At 44.2% G+C, this 19,719-nt stretch overlaps 1 protein-coding gene across 1 annotated transcript in view; it reads right to left on the bottom strand.

Annotated features, from left to right (window-relative positions):
* The window catches only part of vwa8 (von Willebrand factor A domain containing 8), a 375,899-nt gene that overhangs the window by 49,821 nt on the left and 306,359 nt on the right, over positions 1–19,719 (bottom strand). Inside the window, exon 38 of the mRNA XM_078232307.1 lies at positions 7,204–7,312. Coding sequence (XP_078088433.1) covers positions 7,204–7,312 — 109 coding nt within the window. The remainder of the gene's footprint in view (positions 1–7,203; positions 7,313–19,719) is intronic.

Raw genomic sequence — 19,719 nt, 5'->3', positions numbered from 1 at the left:
ATGTGTGGAAACAGTCCAACTCCTAACAAAACTGGACAAGGCACATTATCTGTAAGAAGCAGCTTAGCTAATATCAGTGTGATCACTTTACTTCTTTGTCAAGCAGATGAAAAAGGCCCTTCAATAATCAATTTTGTGGGAAATAAGAGGATAATTAAGCCATAAGCCCATGGAATGTGTCCAGAGGTCAGATTCAAATGCCTGAGATGCAGTTAGCTGCTCTTTTAACCATTTACTGAAGTGATTTTAATCAAAAACCGCACAGCACTGAGACTCATCATAATCATGTGTCAGTAATAATGATCTGTCTGGAAAGCACAGCAGATGGACAACATCACCGTAAAGGAACGTGACAGCACATGCTTATTACTGCTTCTGTCAGGTTACTAGACATATCTACTGTCATTTCAATTCACTTCAGCAATTTTCTGTGCTGGGACACCATTCATATTAACCCTAAGGTCTTGTTAACAATGCAAATAAATCCAAAACACTTGGTCATCTTTTGGTTTCAAGCACCTCATCAATCACTAGTGGGAGGCTAAGGTGTTCAGCGCAGGAGCAGTCAATAAATTACTTGGATAATGCGTAGCTGAATGTTAACCTTGCATCAACTGTTACTGGTTTAAGAAACAGTATCACAGAATTATTACAGAGCAGAACAAGGCCATTCAGCCCATTGTGTCCACACTGGCTCTCCAAATGAGCATCATGGCTTGACGCTGTTCCTCTGCCTGACAATTCTGCAATGGAGCAGAGTGAAGGCATTCGGCCTATTGTGTCTGCACTGGCTCTCCAAATGAGCATCATGACTGGTGCCATACCCCTGCACATTGTTTCTATTCAAATAATCATCTAAATATCTTTAAGGGGTGGCACGGTGGTACAGTGGTTAGCACTACTGCCTCACAAGGCCAGAGACCCAGGTTCGATTCCCGGCTTGGGTCACTACCTGTGTGGAGTTTGCACTTTCTCCCCGTGTGTGTGTGGGTTTCCTCCATGTGCTCGGGTTTCCTTCCACAGTCTGAAAGACGTGCTGGTTATCGGTGCATTGACTCGAACAGGCACCATAGTGTGGCGACAAGGGGAATTTCACAGTAACTTCATTGCAATGTTAATGTAAAGCCTACTTGTGACGAATAAATAAACTTTTAAAGGCGAAGGGACTCGATGGCAAACAGGAAGGCAATGGCCTCGTGGTATTATTGCTATTAAAGGAGATGTACGAGGCAGATTTTTTACACAGGGTGCCTGGAACTCGTTGCCGGGGGAGGTAGTGGAAGCAGATACGGTAGTGACTTTTAAGGGGCGTCTTGACAAATATATGAATAGAATGGGAATAGAGGGATATGGTTCCCGGAAGGGTAGGGGGTTTTAGTTAAGTCGGTCAGCATGGTCGTGCAGGCTTGGAGGGCCGAAGGGTCTGTTCCTGTGCTGTAATTTTCTTCATTCTTTGTCTTCTTGAATGCCTCAATTGAACCTGCCTCCACCACACTTCCAGGCAGTGAATTCTGGACATGAACCATTTACTGTGTGCAGTTTATTCTCACATCACATTTGCTTCATTTGCAAATCACTTTTAAGAGTGTCAACAGTTTCTCTCTATCTTCTCTGTCCAGCCCCCCCATGATTTGGAGCACCATTACCAAATCTCCTTTTAGCCTTCTTCTCTCCAAGGAGAACAGTCCCAACCTCTTTAATCTATTCTCATAACTGAACTTTCTCATACCCAGAACCATTCTTGAAAACCTCTTTTTCACTCTCTCCAATGCAGTGTATGGAACCCAGAATTGTACAAAATATTTCAGCTGAAGTCTGACTAGTGTCTTGTATAAGTTCAGTATCACCTCCTTGCTCTTGTACTCTCTGCCCCATTAATAAATCCCAGGATATTATAAGCTTTATTAACTGCTCTCTCCACTTTTCCTGTCACCTTCAATGATCTATGCACATTTACACCCAGGTCCCTCTGCTCCTGCACCCCCTTAAGAATTGTGCCCCTTATATTATATTGTCTCTCCATGTTTTCCCTACTGAAATGCATCATCTCACAGTTCTTACAGGGCAGCACTGTGGTAGGGGTGGCACAGTGGTTAGCACTGCTGCCTCACAGAGCCAGGGACCCGGGTTCGATTCCCGGCTTAGGTCACTGTCTGTGTGGAGTTTGCACATTCTCCTTGTGTCTGCGTGGGTTTCCTCCAGGTGCTCCAGTTTTCTCCCACAGTCCAAAAGATGTGCTGGTTAGGTGCATTAGCCACGTCAAATTCTCCCTCAGTGTACCCGAACAGGCACCGGAGTGTGACGACTAGGGGATTTTCACAGTAGCTTCATTGCAGTGTTAATGTAAGCCTACTTGTGACACTAATCAATAAACTTCTCCACGTTGAACTTCATCTGCCACGTCTCTTTCCACTTCTAAACCTTGTCTATGTCCTTTTGAAGTTCTATGCTCTCCTCCTCACAGTCTATAATGCTTCTAAGTTTTGTACTATCCGCAAACATTGAAATTGTCCCTGGCGCACCAAGATCTAGATCATGGAGATAATCAGGAAAAGCAAGGATTCCAACACTGACCCCTGGGAAACTCCACCACAAACCTTCCTGTAGCCCAAAAAATATCCATTGCTCTCTGCTTCATATTACTCAGTAAATTTTCTATCCACATTACTCTTGACCCTTTTGTTCCATGAGCTATGACTTTTCTCACAAGTCTGTTGTGTGGCACAGTATTGAACGCCTTCTGAAAGACCATATACCCAGCATCAACAGCATTACCCTCATCAACCCTTTCTGTTACCTCCTCAAAAACCTCCAGCAAGTTAGTTAAACAAGTTTTGTCCTTGAGAAATCCATGCTGGCTCTTCCTAATCACATTTTTCCCTGTGACTGGTGATTCGATCCCAAGTAATTGTTTCTAGAAGCTTCCCTATCACCGAAGTTAAATTGACTGGTCTGCAATTGCTGGGCTTATTCTTACAACCTTTTTTGAACAACAGCATAATGTTTGCAATTCTCCAGTCCTCTGGCACCTCCCCCGAGACTGGGGAAGATTATGGCCAGCACCCCTGTAATTTCAACTTTCACTTCCTTTCATATCCTTGGAGGTATCTTATCTGGTCCTGTCAACTTTCAATACAGACAGTTTGTCCAACACTTCCTGCTTACTCATTCTGAACTCTTCTCGTGACAGAGTTTCCTCCTCTGTCATCCTGGCCTGGAAAGCATCTGTCCCCTTGATAAAATGCAAACTATTCATTACCTTCCTATTAGAAAGGGTTTGCAGGGAAACACAGGGCTATTTAATGGAACAAATCTGTTGCTGCTTTGAAGAGAATGTAATTGCATAGACAGCATTTCATTGCATTCAGCAAGTCAGGACGTATGAAAATAAATACCAACCAGGGTCAAGATAAGATTTTTATACGGTTATCTTTATGGCTCCTGCTCTGCCCAAGACCGCAAGGAACTACAAAAGGTCGTGAATGTAGCCCAATCCATCACGCAAACCAGCCACCCAACCATTGACTCTGTCTACACTTCCCGCTGCCTTGGCAAAGCAGCCAGCATAATTAAGGACCCCACGCACACCGGACATTCTCTCTTCCACCTTCTTCCGTCGGGAAAAAGATACAAAAGTCTGAGGTCATGTACCCACCGACTCAAGAACAGCTTCTTCCCTGCTGCTGTCAGACTTTTGAATGGACTTATTCGCACTAAGTAGATCTTTCTCTACACCCCTAGCTATGACTGTAACACTACATTCTGCACTCTCTCATTTCCTTCTCTATGTACGGTATGTTTAGTCTGCATAGGGCACAAGAAACAATACTTTTTGACTGTATATTAATACATGTGAAAATAATAAATCAAATCAAAATCTCCTATGTTATTTTTTAAGATTAATGATTCAAGAGTGTTTTCAGGGTAGATGCTGAAAGATTGTTTCCTCTTGTGAGAAAGTCTAGGACCAAAGGGCATAATCTCAGAGTCAGGGGTCACTCATCTCAGACAGAAATGAGGAGGAATTTATTCTCTCAGAGGATAGTGAATCTGAGGAATTCTTTACTGCAGAGGACTGTGGAGGCTGGGTTAAGTATGCTCAAGGCTGAGATAGACTGATTTTTAATCAGTAAGGGATTCATGGGTTATGGGGCTAAGGTGGGAAAGTGGAGTTGAGGATTATCATATCAGATTAGTCATGATCTCAGTGAATGGTGGAGCAGACTCAATGGGTCGAATGGCCTACTTCTGCTCCTAAACCTTATGGTCTTATGGATTCCATAAGACATAGGAGCAGAATTAGGCCACACGGCCCATCGAGTCTGCCCCACTATCCAATCGTGGCTGATATTTTTCTTATCCCCATTTTCCTGCCTTTTCCCCATAACCCCTGATCCCCTTATTAATCAAGAACCTATCTACCTTTGTCTTAAAGACACTCAATGACCTGGCCTCCACAACCTTCTGCGACAAAGAGTTCCACAGATTCACCACTCTCTGGTTGAAAAAATTCCTTTTCATCTCTGTTCTAAAGGATCGGCCCTTTAGCCTGAGGTTGTGCCCTCTGGTCCTAGTTTTTCCTACTAGTGGAAACATCCTCTCCACATCCACTCTATCCTGTAAGTTTCAATAAGATCCCCCCTCATCGTTCTAAACTCCAACGAGTACAGACTCAGAGTCCTCATACGACAAGCTCTTCATTCCAGGGATCATTCTTATGAACCTCCTCTGGACTCTTTCCAAGGCTAGCACATCCTTCCATAGATATGGGGCCCAAAACTGCTCACAATACTCCAAATGGGGTCTGACCAGAGCCTTATACAGCCTCAGAAGTACATCCCTGCTCTTGTATTCTAGCTCTCTCGACATGAATGCTAACATTGCATTTGCCTTCCTAACTGTCGAACGAACCTGCACGTTAACCTTAAGAGAATCTTGAACAATGACTCTCAAGTCCCTTTGTGTTTCTGATTTCCTAAGCATTTTCCCATTTAAAAAATAGTCTATGCCTCCATTCCTCTTTCCAAAGTGCATAACCTCACACTTTTCCACATCATTCTTTGACATATCTGGTGGCTCTGCAATTCTAGGTAGGCTCACACCCAGTGTGTGAAGCTCAAAGTTAACTGTGAGACGCTTGTGTGGGAGGGCAGGCCCTTGAGTCACACAGAGGTGAAAATCCCATGATGAGTGGAGGTTGAGGGCAGTGCAGCCTCGGCCAGTATTGTCCAACCCTTGCAAAATACACCAGGCGTGGACACTGACATAACATAAATGTTGTGTTTCCAAAGGAAAGGAAGTGTGCAAAAGAGTGCCTGAGGGTTACAATTCCAGTGTTTTAAAACTCTGCCATTCAAAACAGGAAGGCCAGATGTGGCTGCAAATCCTCAACTGCTCACCTGCATCTTGCAAGTCATGGTGCCAGGTCAACAAGGAGATCATTTCACAATATGTATTCCTCGCAAAAAGCTCTGACGAAGCTGACCAAATAGCTTGCACACAAAGTGAGTCTATTACTGACAGTATACTAAGCATATACAGGAGTTAAGATTCTAATAATCTAACTGAATAGCGAAACAAGCTCATGTGACTTAATGGTCTGCTCTTGTTCCTATGACAGTAAGAGTTTTAACAACACCAGGTTAAAGTCCAACAGGTTTATTTGGTAGCAAATGCCATTAGCTTTCGGAGCCCTGCTCCTTCGTCAGGTGGAGTGGATATCTGCTCTCAAACAGGGCACCGAGAGACACAAAATCAATTTACAGAATACTGATTAGAATCGAATCTTTACAGCTAATCAAGTCTTAAAGATACAGACAATATGAGCGGAGGGAGCATTAGGCACAGGTGAAAGAAATGTGTATTGTCTCCAGACAGGACAGCCAGTGAGATTCTGCAAGTCCAGGAGGCAAGCTGTGGGGGTTACTGATAGTGTGACACAGATAGTGTCTCCACATCTTGTTTCTATGAGCCAGGCAGGAATACATGGAGACCAATGCATCAGCTGGTGCCCATGGGTAAATGTGGGGGACTCTAGCCAGTGCTTTTACACACATTGATTTTACAAATAAATGCACCCATCAGCTCACTGTGTCAGTGAATGCTCACAAAATTCTGGTCTAATTTAGGTTAAAGCTCTTAGCTGTTGTAAGGTTCTGGGCATAGCTTGGTAGGTCTTAATAAGGTATTCCTGGTCTTAGGTAGTTCTGATGTGGAGATGCCGGCGTTGGACTGGGGTAAACACAGTAAGAAGTTTAACAACACCAGGTTAAAGTCCAACAGGTTTATTTGGTAGCAAAAGCCACACAAGCTGTCGGAGCTCTAAGCCCCTTCTTCAGGTGAGTGGGAATTCTGTTCACAAACAGAACTTATACTTGGAGCCGGCAGTTTGCGGTGTCGATGGTAGTCATGATGTGGAGACCCCCAACGCCGGCATCTCCACATCATGACTACCATCGACACCGCAAACTGCCGGCTCCAAGTATAAGCTCTGTTTGTGAACAGAATTCCCACTCGCCTGAAGAAGGGGCTTAGAGCTCCGAAAGCTTGTGTGGCTTTTGCTACCAAATAAACCTGTTGGACTTTAACCTGGTGTTGTTAAACTTCTTACTTAGGTAGTTCAACTACTTAGGTAGTGCTTATTAACTACTAGAAACGACATACATAGGTACAGTAAAAGTCCAAGCTAGGAGCTGTCTCCATGCTTACTTGTGCACACAACTCTGTCCAACACTAGACTTACCCCAGGGGTGTGGAGCATGTGTTCTCCTGCCTCACTATGTAGGTGGTGCTGTACTCAGTCCCATGTTAACCCTTTAGGTAGCAAGAAGTCTCACAACACCAGATTAAAGTCCAACAGGTTTATTTGGTAGCAAAAGCCACTAGCTTTCGGAGCACTCGCTGCTCCTTCGTCAGGTAAGTGGGAGTCCCACTTACCTGAGGAAGGAGCAGCGAGCGCTCCGAAAGCTAGTGGCTTTTGCTACCAAATAAACCTGTTGGACTTTAATCTGGTGTTGTGAGACTTCTTACTGTGTTTACCCCAGTCCAACGCCAGCATCTCCACATCATGACAACCCTTTAGGTGCCAGGCCCTTATACTACATAAGTCTGCCTTTATTTTACATTGTTACTGCAGTAAATAGAATATCATTGCAAGCTGTTTCTTTGTGTTGTTTAGAAACAAATTCCTTCATCCCTACTTACCAGTTCCTCCTGCCCATGTGTTGCCCCCAACATGAGGGGTGTTGTCCACATCAAGTCTTCCATGTTTTGGGGCAGTCACATTCAATCCACTGTACTTCTCAATTGTAATCTAAGTAGGGAAAAGACGAAACGTTTCGATTATTTATCGCCCCATGGTTAGACCTTGAAGAATGAGAGTAGAAGCAGTTTTCAGAACAGCTGATAGGATCGAACAAAGCCACTCCTTTGGAGGGGATCAGTTTTATTGTGCAGGATCACACTTTTTCATCCCTCAGTGAGTAGCATGCTCGCCTCAGAGACAAAAGATTGTGGGTTCATAGGAACCCTCCAGAGACCAGGCTGACACTCCGGTGCAGTACTGAAGGAGCACTGTTGGAGGAACAGTCTTTCAAATGAGGTGTTAAACTGAGACGGATACACCAAGACTTGAGCTGTTCCATCTGTAATAATGATGTGGAGATGCCGGCGTTGGACTGGGGTAAACACAGTAAGAAGTTTAACAACACCAGGTTAAAGTCCAACAGGTTTATTTGGTAGCAAAAGCCACACAAGCTTTCGAGGCTTTGAGCCCCTTCTTCAGGTGAGTGGGAATTCTGTTCACAAACAGAACTTATAAAGACACAGACTCAATTTACATGAATAATGGTTGGAAACCATTCCAACCATTATTCATGTAAATTGAGTCTGTGTCTTTATAAGTTCTGTTTGTGAACAGAATTCCCACTCACCTGAAGAAGGGGCTCAGAGCCTCGAAAGCTTGTGTGGCTTTTGCTACCAAATAAACCTGTTGGACTTTAACCTGGTGTTGTTAAACTTCTTACCATCTGTAATAACCCAGCACACTGTGTGGTCAGAGCTTGTCCATCAGTAATAACCCAGTGCCCTGTATGGTCAGCGCTGGGCAATCAATAACAATAAGCATTTTAACAACACCAGGAGCACACTGTATCCATGTTGGTCCATTATTAAGAACCCAGCATACTGTATCCATGCCGGTCTGTCAGTAACAGCCCAGCGCACTGTATCCATGTTGGTCCATCAGTAATAACCCAGCACACTCTATCCATGTTGGTCCATCAGTAACAACACCAGGTTAAAGTCCAACAGGTTTATTTGATAGCACAAGCCACAAGCTTTCGGAGCACTGCCCCTTCATCAGGTGAGTGGGAGTTGTGTTGTTCACAAACAGATTTGTCCATCAGTAATAACCCAGCACACTGTGTGGTCAGTGCTGGGCAATCAGTAATAACCCAGCACACTGTATCCGTGCTTGTCCATCAGTAATAACCTAGCACACTATATGGTCAGCGCTGGTCCATCAGCACTGTGTGGTCAGTGCTGGTCCATCAGTAATAACCCAGCACACTACATGGTCAGCGCTGGGCAATCAGTAATAACCCAGCGCACTGTATCCGTGTTGGTCCATCAGCAATAACCCAGCGCACTGTATCCATGCTGGTCCCTCAGCAATAACCCAGCACACTGTATCCGTGTTGGTCCCTCAGTAATAACCCAGCGCACTGTATCCGTGTTGGTCCATCAGTAATAACCCAGCGCACTGTATCCGTGTTGGTCCCTCAGTAATAACCCAGAGCACTGTATCCGTGTTGGTCCATCAGTAATAACCCAGCGCACTGTATCCGTGTTGGTCCCTCAGTAATAACCCAGCGCACTGTATCCGTGTTGGTCCATCAGTAATAACCCAGAGCACTGTATCCATGCTGGTCCATCAGTAATAACCCAGCGCACTGTATCCGTGTTGGTCCATCAGTAATAACCCAGAGCACTGTATCCATGCTGGTCCATCAGGAATAACCCAGAGCACTGTATCCGTGTTGGTCCATCAGTAATAACCCAGCGCACTGTATCCGTGTTGGTCCATCAGTAATAACCCAGAGCACTGTATCCATGCTGGTCCATCAGGAATAACCCAGAGCACTGTATCCATGCTGGTCCATCAGTAATAACCAAGCGCACTGTATCCGTGTTGGTCCATCAGTAATAACCCAGCGCACTGTATCCGTGTTGGTCCATCAGTAATAACCCAGAGCACTTTATCCATGCTGGTCCATCAGTAATAACCAAGCGCACTGTATCCGTGTTGGTCCATCAGTAATAACCCAGCGCACTGTATCCGTGTTGGTCCATCAGTAATAACCCAGCGCACTGTATCCATGCTGGTCCATCAGTAATAACCCAGAGCACTGTATCCGTGTTGGTCCATCAGTAATAACCCAGCGCACTGTATCCGTGTTGGTCCATCAGTAATAACCCAGCGCACTGTATCCATGCTGGTCCATCAGTAATAACCCAGAGCACTGTATCCATGCTGGTCCATCAGTAATAACCAAGCGCACTGTATCCGTGTTGGTCCATCAGTAATAACCCAGCGCACTGTATCCGTGTTGGTCCATCAGCAATAACCCAGCGCACTGTATCCATGCTGGTCCATCAGTAATAACCCAGAGCACTGTATCCATGCTGGTCCATCAGTAATAACCAAGCGCACTGTATCCGTGTTGGTCCCTCAGTAATAACCCAGCGCACTGTATCTGTGTTGGTCCATCAGTAATAACCAAGCGCACTGTATCCGTGTTGGTCCATCAGTAATAACCCAGAGCACTGTATCCGTGTTGGTCCATCAGTAATAACCCAGCGCACTGTATCCGTGTTGGTCCATCAGTAATAACCCAGAGCACTGTATCCATGCTGGTCCATCAGTAATAACCCAGAGCACTGTATCCGTGTTGGTCCATCAGTAATAACCCAGAGCACTGTATCCTTGCTGGTCCATCAATAACAGCCCAGCACACTGTATGGTCAGTGCTGGTCCCTCAGCAATAACCCAGCGCACTGTATCTGTGTTGGTCCATCAGTAATAACCCAGAGCACTGTATCCTTGCTGGTCCATCAATAACAGCCCAGCACACTGTATGGTCAGTGCTGGTCCCTCAGCAATAACCCAGCGCACTGTATCTGTGTTGGTCCATCAGTAACAGGGAGGTGGGGGGGAAAGAGAGATTGATGCCACTGGGTGCTGGCGAAGCGATTTAATCCTGGGTAAACCCTGTGTCACTGTGTGGTGTCTCAGGTGTCACTGTTCCTCCTCATTCAGAGAATGCAGCTCACAGGGGATCTCTAGCTTGGTCCAGGAGTTCCTAAGCGCTCTTCTGCCTGCTCTGACTGGTGATTCCCCACGGCTGCAGCACAGGGAGTGCCGAACCTTGATCAGGTCATCTGATTTCTGCCCTCATTTCCCTCCTACCCCCAACCATCATCTACACACATTCCACCCCATTAGCCTCCATATTGCTCTATTGATGTTTGGACTGGAGTATGCTTCCTGCAGCAGTGGGCTAGCTTTTACTCACTTTAGCGTGATTACATCATGCTCTTACCAATGAGAGGCTTAAAGCATTAAACTATGAGAAAATGTCATATTAACTATTCTCTTGAGTATAGAAGGTTAGGAGGTGATCGGATCACGTTGTTGACAATGACTAAAACAGTAGGTAAAATAGAGATAAACTATTTCCTCTGTTGGGGGAGTTAGGACAAGGGGGCATAACTGTTAAACTTTAGCAAGGGGCCACTCAAGGGGTGACATACGGAAACACTTCATCACACAAAGGGGAGTGGAAATCTGGAACTCTCTCCCAAAAGCTGCTGAGGCTGGGTCAACTGAAAATTTTGAGGTTGGGTGACAGATTTTTGAGAGGTAAAGGCATTAATGGGTACAAAAATAAGGCTGGTGCATGGAGTTTGGAAACCAATCAGCCATGACCTAATTGAATGACAGAATGGATTGTTCCTGTTCCCAGATCCCGAATGCTTGAAGCACCTATGTTGTGGCTGGTAGACTTTCTCAGGTTGTAGAATTCCTTGTGATATTCAAGCCATCAATCAGGAATTGTTACGCAAAATTCAACAGGGAACCGGGACATTTGGCCCCATCAATGATGCTATGTTTAATTCCTCACAGAATTCTAGTCCGCTTGTGCTTGCCCTGTTCCCAGATGTCATTAATCTCCTTTCCCTCCGCCAAGGCTCATCTTAAATATTGATGTGGTCAATTACTAACTCCGGTAGTGTGCTACATAACCTCATGCCATTTGTGTAAATTCTGCTTTTAGCCCTAAATCAATTTAAACTCATTCTGTGTCTCCTTGTCCAAAACGTCAAGCCCGAGAGACACACAATCATACTTATAAACACCTCTGTCCAATCACCTGCAATCTCATTGGTTCTAACAGCACTTCATACCAGATCAATAATGTTGAGAATATCCTGCTCCAGAAAAAATAATTAAATTAATTTATTTCAATTAAATGAATCCAACTACAACCCTAAAGGTGGGGGTGTCAAGGCTGTGCAAAATTAACAGGGATGTTACATTTTACTGTGTAACTAATTGAGTTTGGTCTTCAATCTTCTCACATAGTGGCCTTCCTGATATAGAAAAAGATTAATAAGTCTTTTGCAACAATTTCGAATAGCACCTAGCCTGGCAAGGAAAACAATAATTATATTCTCTATCATACTCTGAATTGAATGAGGCAAATTGTGCTTACATTCCCTGCATCACTCAAAGTAGGAATGAAATGAGCTACATGAAAAGGAAATTGTTTTCCTAACTACTGCTTTTGCCTCAGATTAAAGGTCGCACTCCACCTTCAACTCAGCTGAGATGTGAACCCTTTTATCCAAATCCAATGATCCTGAGTTTATAGGCTGTGTATATGGTTTCCAAACATGTGTGAACAGCAGGTGAAGCTGTGTGAGGGATGTGAAATTGGAAAATTTGCCCTCAAATGCTCAAATAGATTGAAACCTGCTTTCTAGATGAGAAAAAAAATGCCTTTGAAATAATACTATGAATGATTTCAGGTACCTGTGTGATGAGAGCCTTTCATTAGTTATTAGAGTCATAGAGGTTTACAGCATGGAAACAGGCCCTTCGGCCCAACTTGTCCATGCCGCCCTTATTTGTTTTTTAAAACCCCTAAGCTAATCCCAATTGCCCACATTTGGACCATATCCCTCTATACCCATCGTACCCATGTAACTATCTAAATGCTTTTTAAAAGACAAAATTGTACCCGCCTCTACTACTACCTCTGGCAGCTTGTTCCAGACACTCACCACCCTCTGTGTGAAAAAATTGCGCCTCTGGACACTTTTGTACCTCTCTCCTCTCACCTTAAACCTATGCCCTCGAGTTTTAGACTCCCCTACCTTTGGGAAAAGATATTGACTATCTACCTTGTCTATGCCCCTCATTATTTTATAGACCTCTATAAGGTCACCCCTCAGCCTCCTACGCTCCAGAGAGAAAAGTCCCAGTCTATTCAGCCTCTACATATAACTCAATCCATCAAGTCCCGGTAGCATCCTAGTAAATTTTTTCTGCACTCTTTCTAGTTTAATAATATCCTTCCTATAATAGGGTGACCAGAATTGCACACAGTATTCCAAGTGTGGCCTTACCAATGTCTTGTACAACTTCAACAAGACGTCCCAACTTCTGTATTCAATGTTCTGACCGATGAAACCAAGCATGCTGAATGCCTTCTTCACCACTCTGTCCACCTGTGACTCCACTTTCAAGGAGCTATGAACATGTATCCCTAGATCTCTTTGTTCTATAACTCTCTATAACCAAGAGCCCTACCATTAACTGAATAAGTCCTGCCTTTATTATTGTCTTCCTTTTGCATCCCGCTTTCTCCATCTTGTAGGAACTGAACCATTATATAACTTTTTTGGAATACAAATAAACAGCTGTACAAATGGGAAATCTGGAGGGAAGCCAATGAACTGCATCAAGCACATTGACTCTGTAAACAGAACAATGTACCAAAATACACATACAACTTCCATTTATATAACACCTTTCATGGAGCACATATAAAGAAGAACAAAGAACAGTACAGCATAGGAATAGGCCCTTCAGCCCTCCAACCCTGCGCCGATCATGATGCCTGCCTAAACTAAAACCGTATGCACTTATAGAGTCCGTAATCTTCCATTCCCATCCTATTCATGTACTCGTCTAGTTGCCCCTTAAATGCTGCTATCGTACTTACTCCCACCACCTCCCGGGCAGCGCGTTCCAGACATTCACCACCGTGTGTGTAAAAAAACTTGCCTCACACATCTCCTCTAAACTTTTCCCCATGCACCTTAAACTTATGTCCCCCAGTATTTGACTTTTCTACCCTAGGAAAGAGCATCTGACTATCCACTCTGTCCATGCCACTCATAATCTTGTAAACCTTTATCAGGGTGCTCCTCAATCTCCATCGTTCCAGTGAGAACAAACCGAGTTTATCTAACCTCTCCTCGTAGCTAATATCCTCCAGACCAGGCAACATCCTGGTAAACGTTTTCTGTACCCTCTCCAAAGTATCTACATCCTTCTAATTGTGTGACGACCAGAATTGTACACAATATTCCAAATCAGGCCTAACTAAGGTTCTGTACGTCCCAAGATGCTTCACAAAATCTGAAAAAAATTTGTCCCTGAACTACAGAAGAGGATATTAGCGCAGGTGAGCTTGGTCAAAGAAAGAGGTTTGAATGGGTGACATGAAAGAGTAGAGATCGCAGAGGTCTGAAATTCAGAGAGGTTTAGGTGTATGAATCACAGAAGAATCTCACAGGTACAGCAAGTAATTAGCAAAGTTAATAGAATGTCATTGTTTATTACGAGGGAGAATTGAATACAAAAATGGGGAGATATGCTTCAGTAGTACAGGGCATTGGTGAAACCACATCTGGAGTATTGCGTGCAGTATTGCTCTTCTTATTTAAGGAAAAATCCCTCAATATCAGCAAAACGAAGGAGATGGTAATCGACTTCAGGAAGCGTAGTGGAGGACATGCCTCTGTCTACATCAACGGGGGCAAAGTGGAAATGGTTGAGAGTTACAGGTTTCTAGATGTCCAGATCACCAACAACCTGTCCTGGTTCCTTCATGCCAATGCTATAGTTAAGAAAACCCACCAATGCCTCTACTTTCTCAGGAAGCTAAGGAAATTTGGCATGTCTGCTATGACTCTCTCCAATTTTTACTGATGCACCATAGAAAGTATTCTTTGTGCTTGTATCACAGCTTGGTACGGCTCTTGCTCTGTCCAAGACTGCAAGAAACTACAAAGGGTCATTAGCAAAGCCTAGCCCATCACACCAACCAGCCTCCCATCCATTGACTCTCTCTACACTTCCCGTTGCTTCGGAAAAGCAGTCAGCAGATATTCTATCTTCCACCTTCTTCCATTGTGAAAAAGATACAAAAGTCTGAGGTCACGTACCAACCAACTCAAGAACAGCTTCTTCCCTACTGCCATCAGATCTTTTGAATGGACCTATCTTGCATTAAGTTGATCTTTCTCAACACCCTAGCTCTGACTGTAACACCACATTCTGCACTCTCTCCTTTCCTTCTCTGTACGGTATGCTTTGTCTGTATAACACGCAAATAGTACTTTTCACTGTATATTAATAATGAAACAATAACAAATCAAATCAAAAAATATATTAGAAGTAGTTCAGGGAAGGTTTACTACATGAATACCAGGAATGGGTGGGTTATCTTCAGAGGAAAGGCTGGGCAGATTAGATTTGCATCCACTGGAATTTAGAAGAGTAAGAGGTGACTTGATTGAAACCTTTAAGATCCTGAGAGGACTTGACAGGATGGATGTGCAGAGGGACCTGGGTGTCCTTGTGCAGGAATCTCAAGGAGTTAGTTTGCAGGTGCAGCAGGTAATTAAGAAGGCAAATGGAATTTTGTCCTTCATTGCTAGCGGGATGGAGTTTAAAAACAGCGAGATTATGTTGCAGCTGTATAAGGTGCTGGTGAGGCCACACCTGGAGTACTGTGTACAGTTTTGGTTTCCTTACTTGAGAAAGGATATACTGGCACTGGAGGGGGTGCAGAGGAGATTCACTAGGTTGATTCTGGAGTTGAGAGGGTTGGCTTATGAGGAGAGACTGAGTAGACTGGGGCTATACTCATTGGAATTCAGAAGAGTGAGGGGAGAGCTTATAGAAACATATAAAATTATGAAGGGAATAGATACGATTGAAGCAGGAAAGTTGTTTCCACTGGCGGGTAAAACTAGAACTAGGGGGCATCGCCTCAAAATAAGGGGAAGCAGATTTAGGACTGAGTTGAGGAGGAACTTCTTCACACAAAAGGTTGTGAATCTGTGGAATTCCCTGCCCAGTGAAGCAGTTGAGGCTACCTCATTAAATGTTTTTAAGGCAAGGATAGATACATTTTTGAACAGTAAAGGAATTAAGGGTTATGGTGAGCAGGCGGGTAAGTGGAGCTGAGTCCACAAAAAGATCAGCCATGATCTTATTGAATGGCGGAGCAGGCTCGAGGGGCCAGATGGCCTACTCCTGTTCCTAGTTCTTATGTGGAGAGGATGTTTCCTCATGTGGGAGAATCTTGAACTAGAGGTCCCTGTTCAAAAATAAAGCGTCGCTCATTTAAGACAGAGAAGAGGAGAATATTTTTCTCTCAGAGGATCATGAGTCTCTGGAACGCTCTTCCTCAAAAGGCGGTGGAAGCAAAGTCTGAATATTTTTAAGGCAGAGCTAAATAGATTCCTGATTAACAAGGAGGGGGGGGGGGGAGGTGGGTGAAAGGTTGCTGGAGGTAGGCAGGAATGTGGGGTTGAGGTTACAAGAGATTAGCCAGGATCTGATTGAATGGTGGTGCAGGCTCGAGGGGCTGAGTGGCCTATTCCTGCTCCTAATTCAGATGTTCATATGTTTGTACAAGTGGAGAGGTTTACGAAAGGAATGCCAGGTTACAGCTTCGAGGAGCTGAAGGCAAGTTTGCGATGAAAACTCTGTGCCAAGTGCTATTTACCACCAAAGTACATATACAGACCAGAAACCAATTGCAAAGATCAAGACTGTTTGCATTTCAAGGACAACAAACAGCAGCTCCCAGGAACATTGCTGGTAAATAAACTGGCTTCATGAAAAGACCAGTACAGATCATCATGTCTCAAGCACCGTCTGTTCAATTTTGCTCTCAGCTTTTTCCAAAGTATTTGCCTCACTGCTCGATGGCGATGGATCTACAGCAGCTGCTTTTTATAAAGTATATTGAGCCGACCCAGTCTTATTCATCGTGAACAAAATTCTCCACTTTTTCCAACTCAAAAACCTCTTCAGAACTGGTGCAAGGTGGCAAAATGACCAGTTAAGGGTGTGACTCACTTTTAGAACTGTACAGTTGCCAGAACATATTTTTCAAGAATTACCATACACTATGATACATTTCAAAACTGCACAGAAAACAATGATGATGATGAGAGCTTCAGGTGGGAGACTTCAAGGGAAATGCAAAAAGTGGAAACGGGTGCTGTGCGAATAAGACACGCGGGTTGCAAGTCTGGTTGTTATGTGCAATTTTGGTCCTTTCTCAGAGTTACAAAGCCAATGTGCAGAGTGGACAGGGCAAGCCCTTAATTCACCTCCTTGCTTGCCCCAAAAACCAATTCAAAGTCAAATTGAATCCAATTCATGGTACCCACAAGAGAGACATACTAGATCCAAGCTGACAAGAGCAAGCATTACACCTGATCTCATGCTTGATCCTAGACCTGCTCTTTGATTAACTCATTGAGTTTCCCTGGAGGTGTGAAAACAAATACTTGCAGGTTTAGCAATCAAACATTGATTGGACAGAAAGATCAATGCCGGAATTTTATTGCCTCGCCCGCCTGAGATTTGTAAGATCCGGCCAGAGGCCAACGGAAAATGCCATTCTGCGAGCCATGCCCGCCCGATTCTAGGGCAGGTATGGTGGCAAAATTCCGGCCCAAGCGTCAGATCAAGCCCATGATGAGGTGCAATGCCTCATTGTATCAGGTTGGATCCTCTTTGTCTCCCCCGTGGGGGTACTGAATTAGATTCAATTGGATTTTGAATTTGGCTTTTGGAGCAAGCAAGGAATGGATTTGGGTTTGCCTGATCCATGCTGAGCATTGACTTTGTAACTTTAAGAATGGAGTAAAAACATTTTTAAAAATCTGTTCTTACCAATTTAAGAAAAAACTCCCATGGAGCACTATATGTGAGTTCCTTACACCCACTCCCACTGAAAATGTTCTCTGGCTGATTGACACACAGTAGCATGTTTCAGGGTGATTTGGGAACAGAGGGATTGGATGCGGAGGTTTCGGATGTGGAACCAGAGGCCCTAGTGGAGGAGGTCCAGAGAAGGAGGGATGTTTTGTACCAAATTGGGACGAAGATTCCACCTTATCCTCATTCTGTTCCTCTATACTGCTACAACTGATGTCGCTCTCTCTAGTGTTATATCCTCCTCTTATTCCTCCTCCAAATCAAGGGGGACCCTTAGCATATAATAGGCGGCACTGTGGCACAGTGGTTAGCACTGCTGCCTCACAGCGCCATGGATCCAGGTTCAATTCCGGCCTCAGGCGACTGTCTGTGTGGAGTTTCCACTTTCTACCTGTGTCTGTGTGGGTTTTCTCCGGGTGCTCTGGTTTCCTCCCACAGTCCAAAGATGTGCAGGTTAGGTTGACTAGCCATGCTAAATTGATCCAACTATCAGGGGAATTAGCAGGGTTACGGGAATAGGGCCTGGGTGGGATTGTGGTCAGTACAGACTCGATCGGCCGAAGGGCGTCCTTCTGCACTGTAGGGATACTATGATTCTAGCAAGATGCCCAATGACCAAATACTTTTTTCTTTTGGTGATTTGTATGTGGTCTCCAATAAAGTGGAATAGTACAGCACTCACTCTCATGAAGTTCTCAAAGAATTTCCTGAATAAATGTTGTTCTAGTGTTAATAAATGTTGACAAAGTGCTACAGAAAGTCTCCCCACATGCTTCAGAGGGTCCTCTTTACACTTCCAGCAGCAACCGACATGAAATGATGGGTTTCCCTTTCAGTAGCGCTTGGAATTATCATCAAAGCTGTATTTTCTCCCGATCAGCTGTTTGCTGTTAGTGGAGGGTATTGGTTGAAGTCCCAGGTGGCAAAATGATGTGCATTCTCATTAATAAGAGCTGCTATGTATTTTTAAGTGACAATTGGCTGGACGTCCATTACCAGCAAAATGGTATCATGCACGAAAAGTTGAAGCATTGTTGCAGCTTAAGACCCTCTCTTGCCACTTCAGAGGCTCTGTTGGTCCTAAAGTATTTGTCAGAAATTGCCTCCCAAATTTCTAAAGAACAACAACTTATAGTTGCAAAGCACCATGAGAAGTTCTAAGAAGCTTCACAGGTGCTTAGTCAGAGAAAAAAAAATGATACTGAACTGAAAAAGGGGATATAAAAGACTCATCATCAAAGGGATATCTTAAAAGAGGAAAGAAGTGCAGAGGCCAAGGGGATTTTACAGAATTTATGTCCCAGATGGCTCAAGGTATAAACTCCAATAGTAGGACACAGAGAGTGGACAAGAGTTGGAGGAATGTACGGTTCTCACAGAGAGTTGGAGGTAGTTAGAGAGAGAGGGAACAGCAAAGTCATGAAGGCACTTGAACATGAGGGTAAGAACATTAAATCTGATGTGTTGAAAGCCTACACAGGAACTAAAAACCAAGGCTGCAGATGGGGTGTTAATTTGCAGGGATAAAGGATTGGAGGTGGCACAGTGAAGGTTCACTAAATTAGTCTCTGTGAGGAGTGGATTGTCCTATGATGAGAGGCTGAATAAATTGAGTTCAGGAGAAGAGGTGATCTCATAAACATACAAGATTCTGAAGGTGCTTGATAGGGTGAATGCAAAAATTGTTTCCGCTGGTCAGAGAGGCCAGGATAAGGGGCTGTGGTCAAATGGACAATGGCCAGAGCAATTAGGCCCAACATAAAATTGAACACTTTAAATTAATATACAGCTAAGCTGCTTCTACAAGCAAGATAGATTGAGTGTGGATGAGGTTACCATAGGTTAAAAGCCAACACATACCAGAGCTGTCTCGTATATTGAACATGGTACTTGACCTTAATAATGGGGATCTTCACAGTAACTTCATTGCAGTGCTAATGTAAGCCTACTTGTGACACTAATAAAAAAACTGAAAACGTCATTATAACCCGGAATCCAGACCTCTTACATATTGAATAGAGAGGCTCAAACTTAGCAATGGAAGAGTCATTATAGCTCAAAATCCATCATGGCAGCACGGTGGCACAGTAGTTAACACTGCTGCCTCACAGCGCCAGGGACCCAGGTTTGATTCCTGGCTTGGGTGACTGTCTGTGTAGAGTCTGCACGTTCTCCCTGTGTCTGCGTGCGTTTCCTCTGGTTTCCTCCCACAGTCCAAAGATGTGCGGGTTAGGTGGATTGGCCATGCTAAATTGCCCCATAGTGTCAGGGGGACTAACTAGGGTAAATGTATGGGGTTATGGGGATAGGGCCTGGGTGGGATTGCGGTCGGTGCAGACTTGATGGGCCAAATGGCCTCCTTTTGCACTGTAGGATTCTATGATTCTAGGAGTTCTCAGCCAGAA

The sequence above is a fragment of the Mustelus asterias genome, chromosome 17, assembly GCF_964213995.1.
Source record: "Mustelus asterias chromosome 17, sMusAst1.hap1.1, whole genome shotgun sequence".
Lineage (NCBI taxonomy): Eukaryota > Metazoa > Chordata > Chondrichthyes > Carcharhiniformes > Triakidae > Mustelus > Mustelus asterias.
The sequence above is the reverse complement of the archived record's forward strand: the minus strand, read 5'-3'. Positions and strand labels throughout refer to the sequence as shown.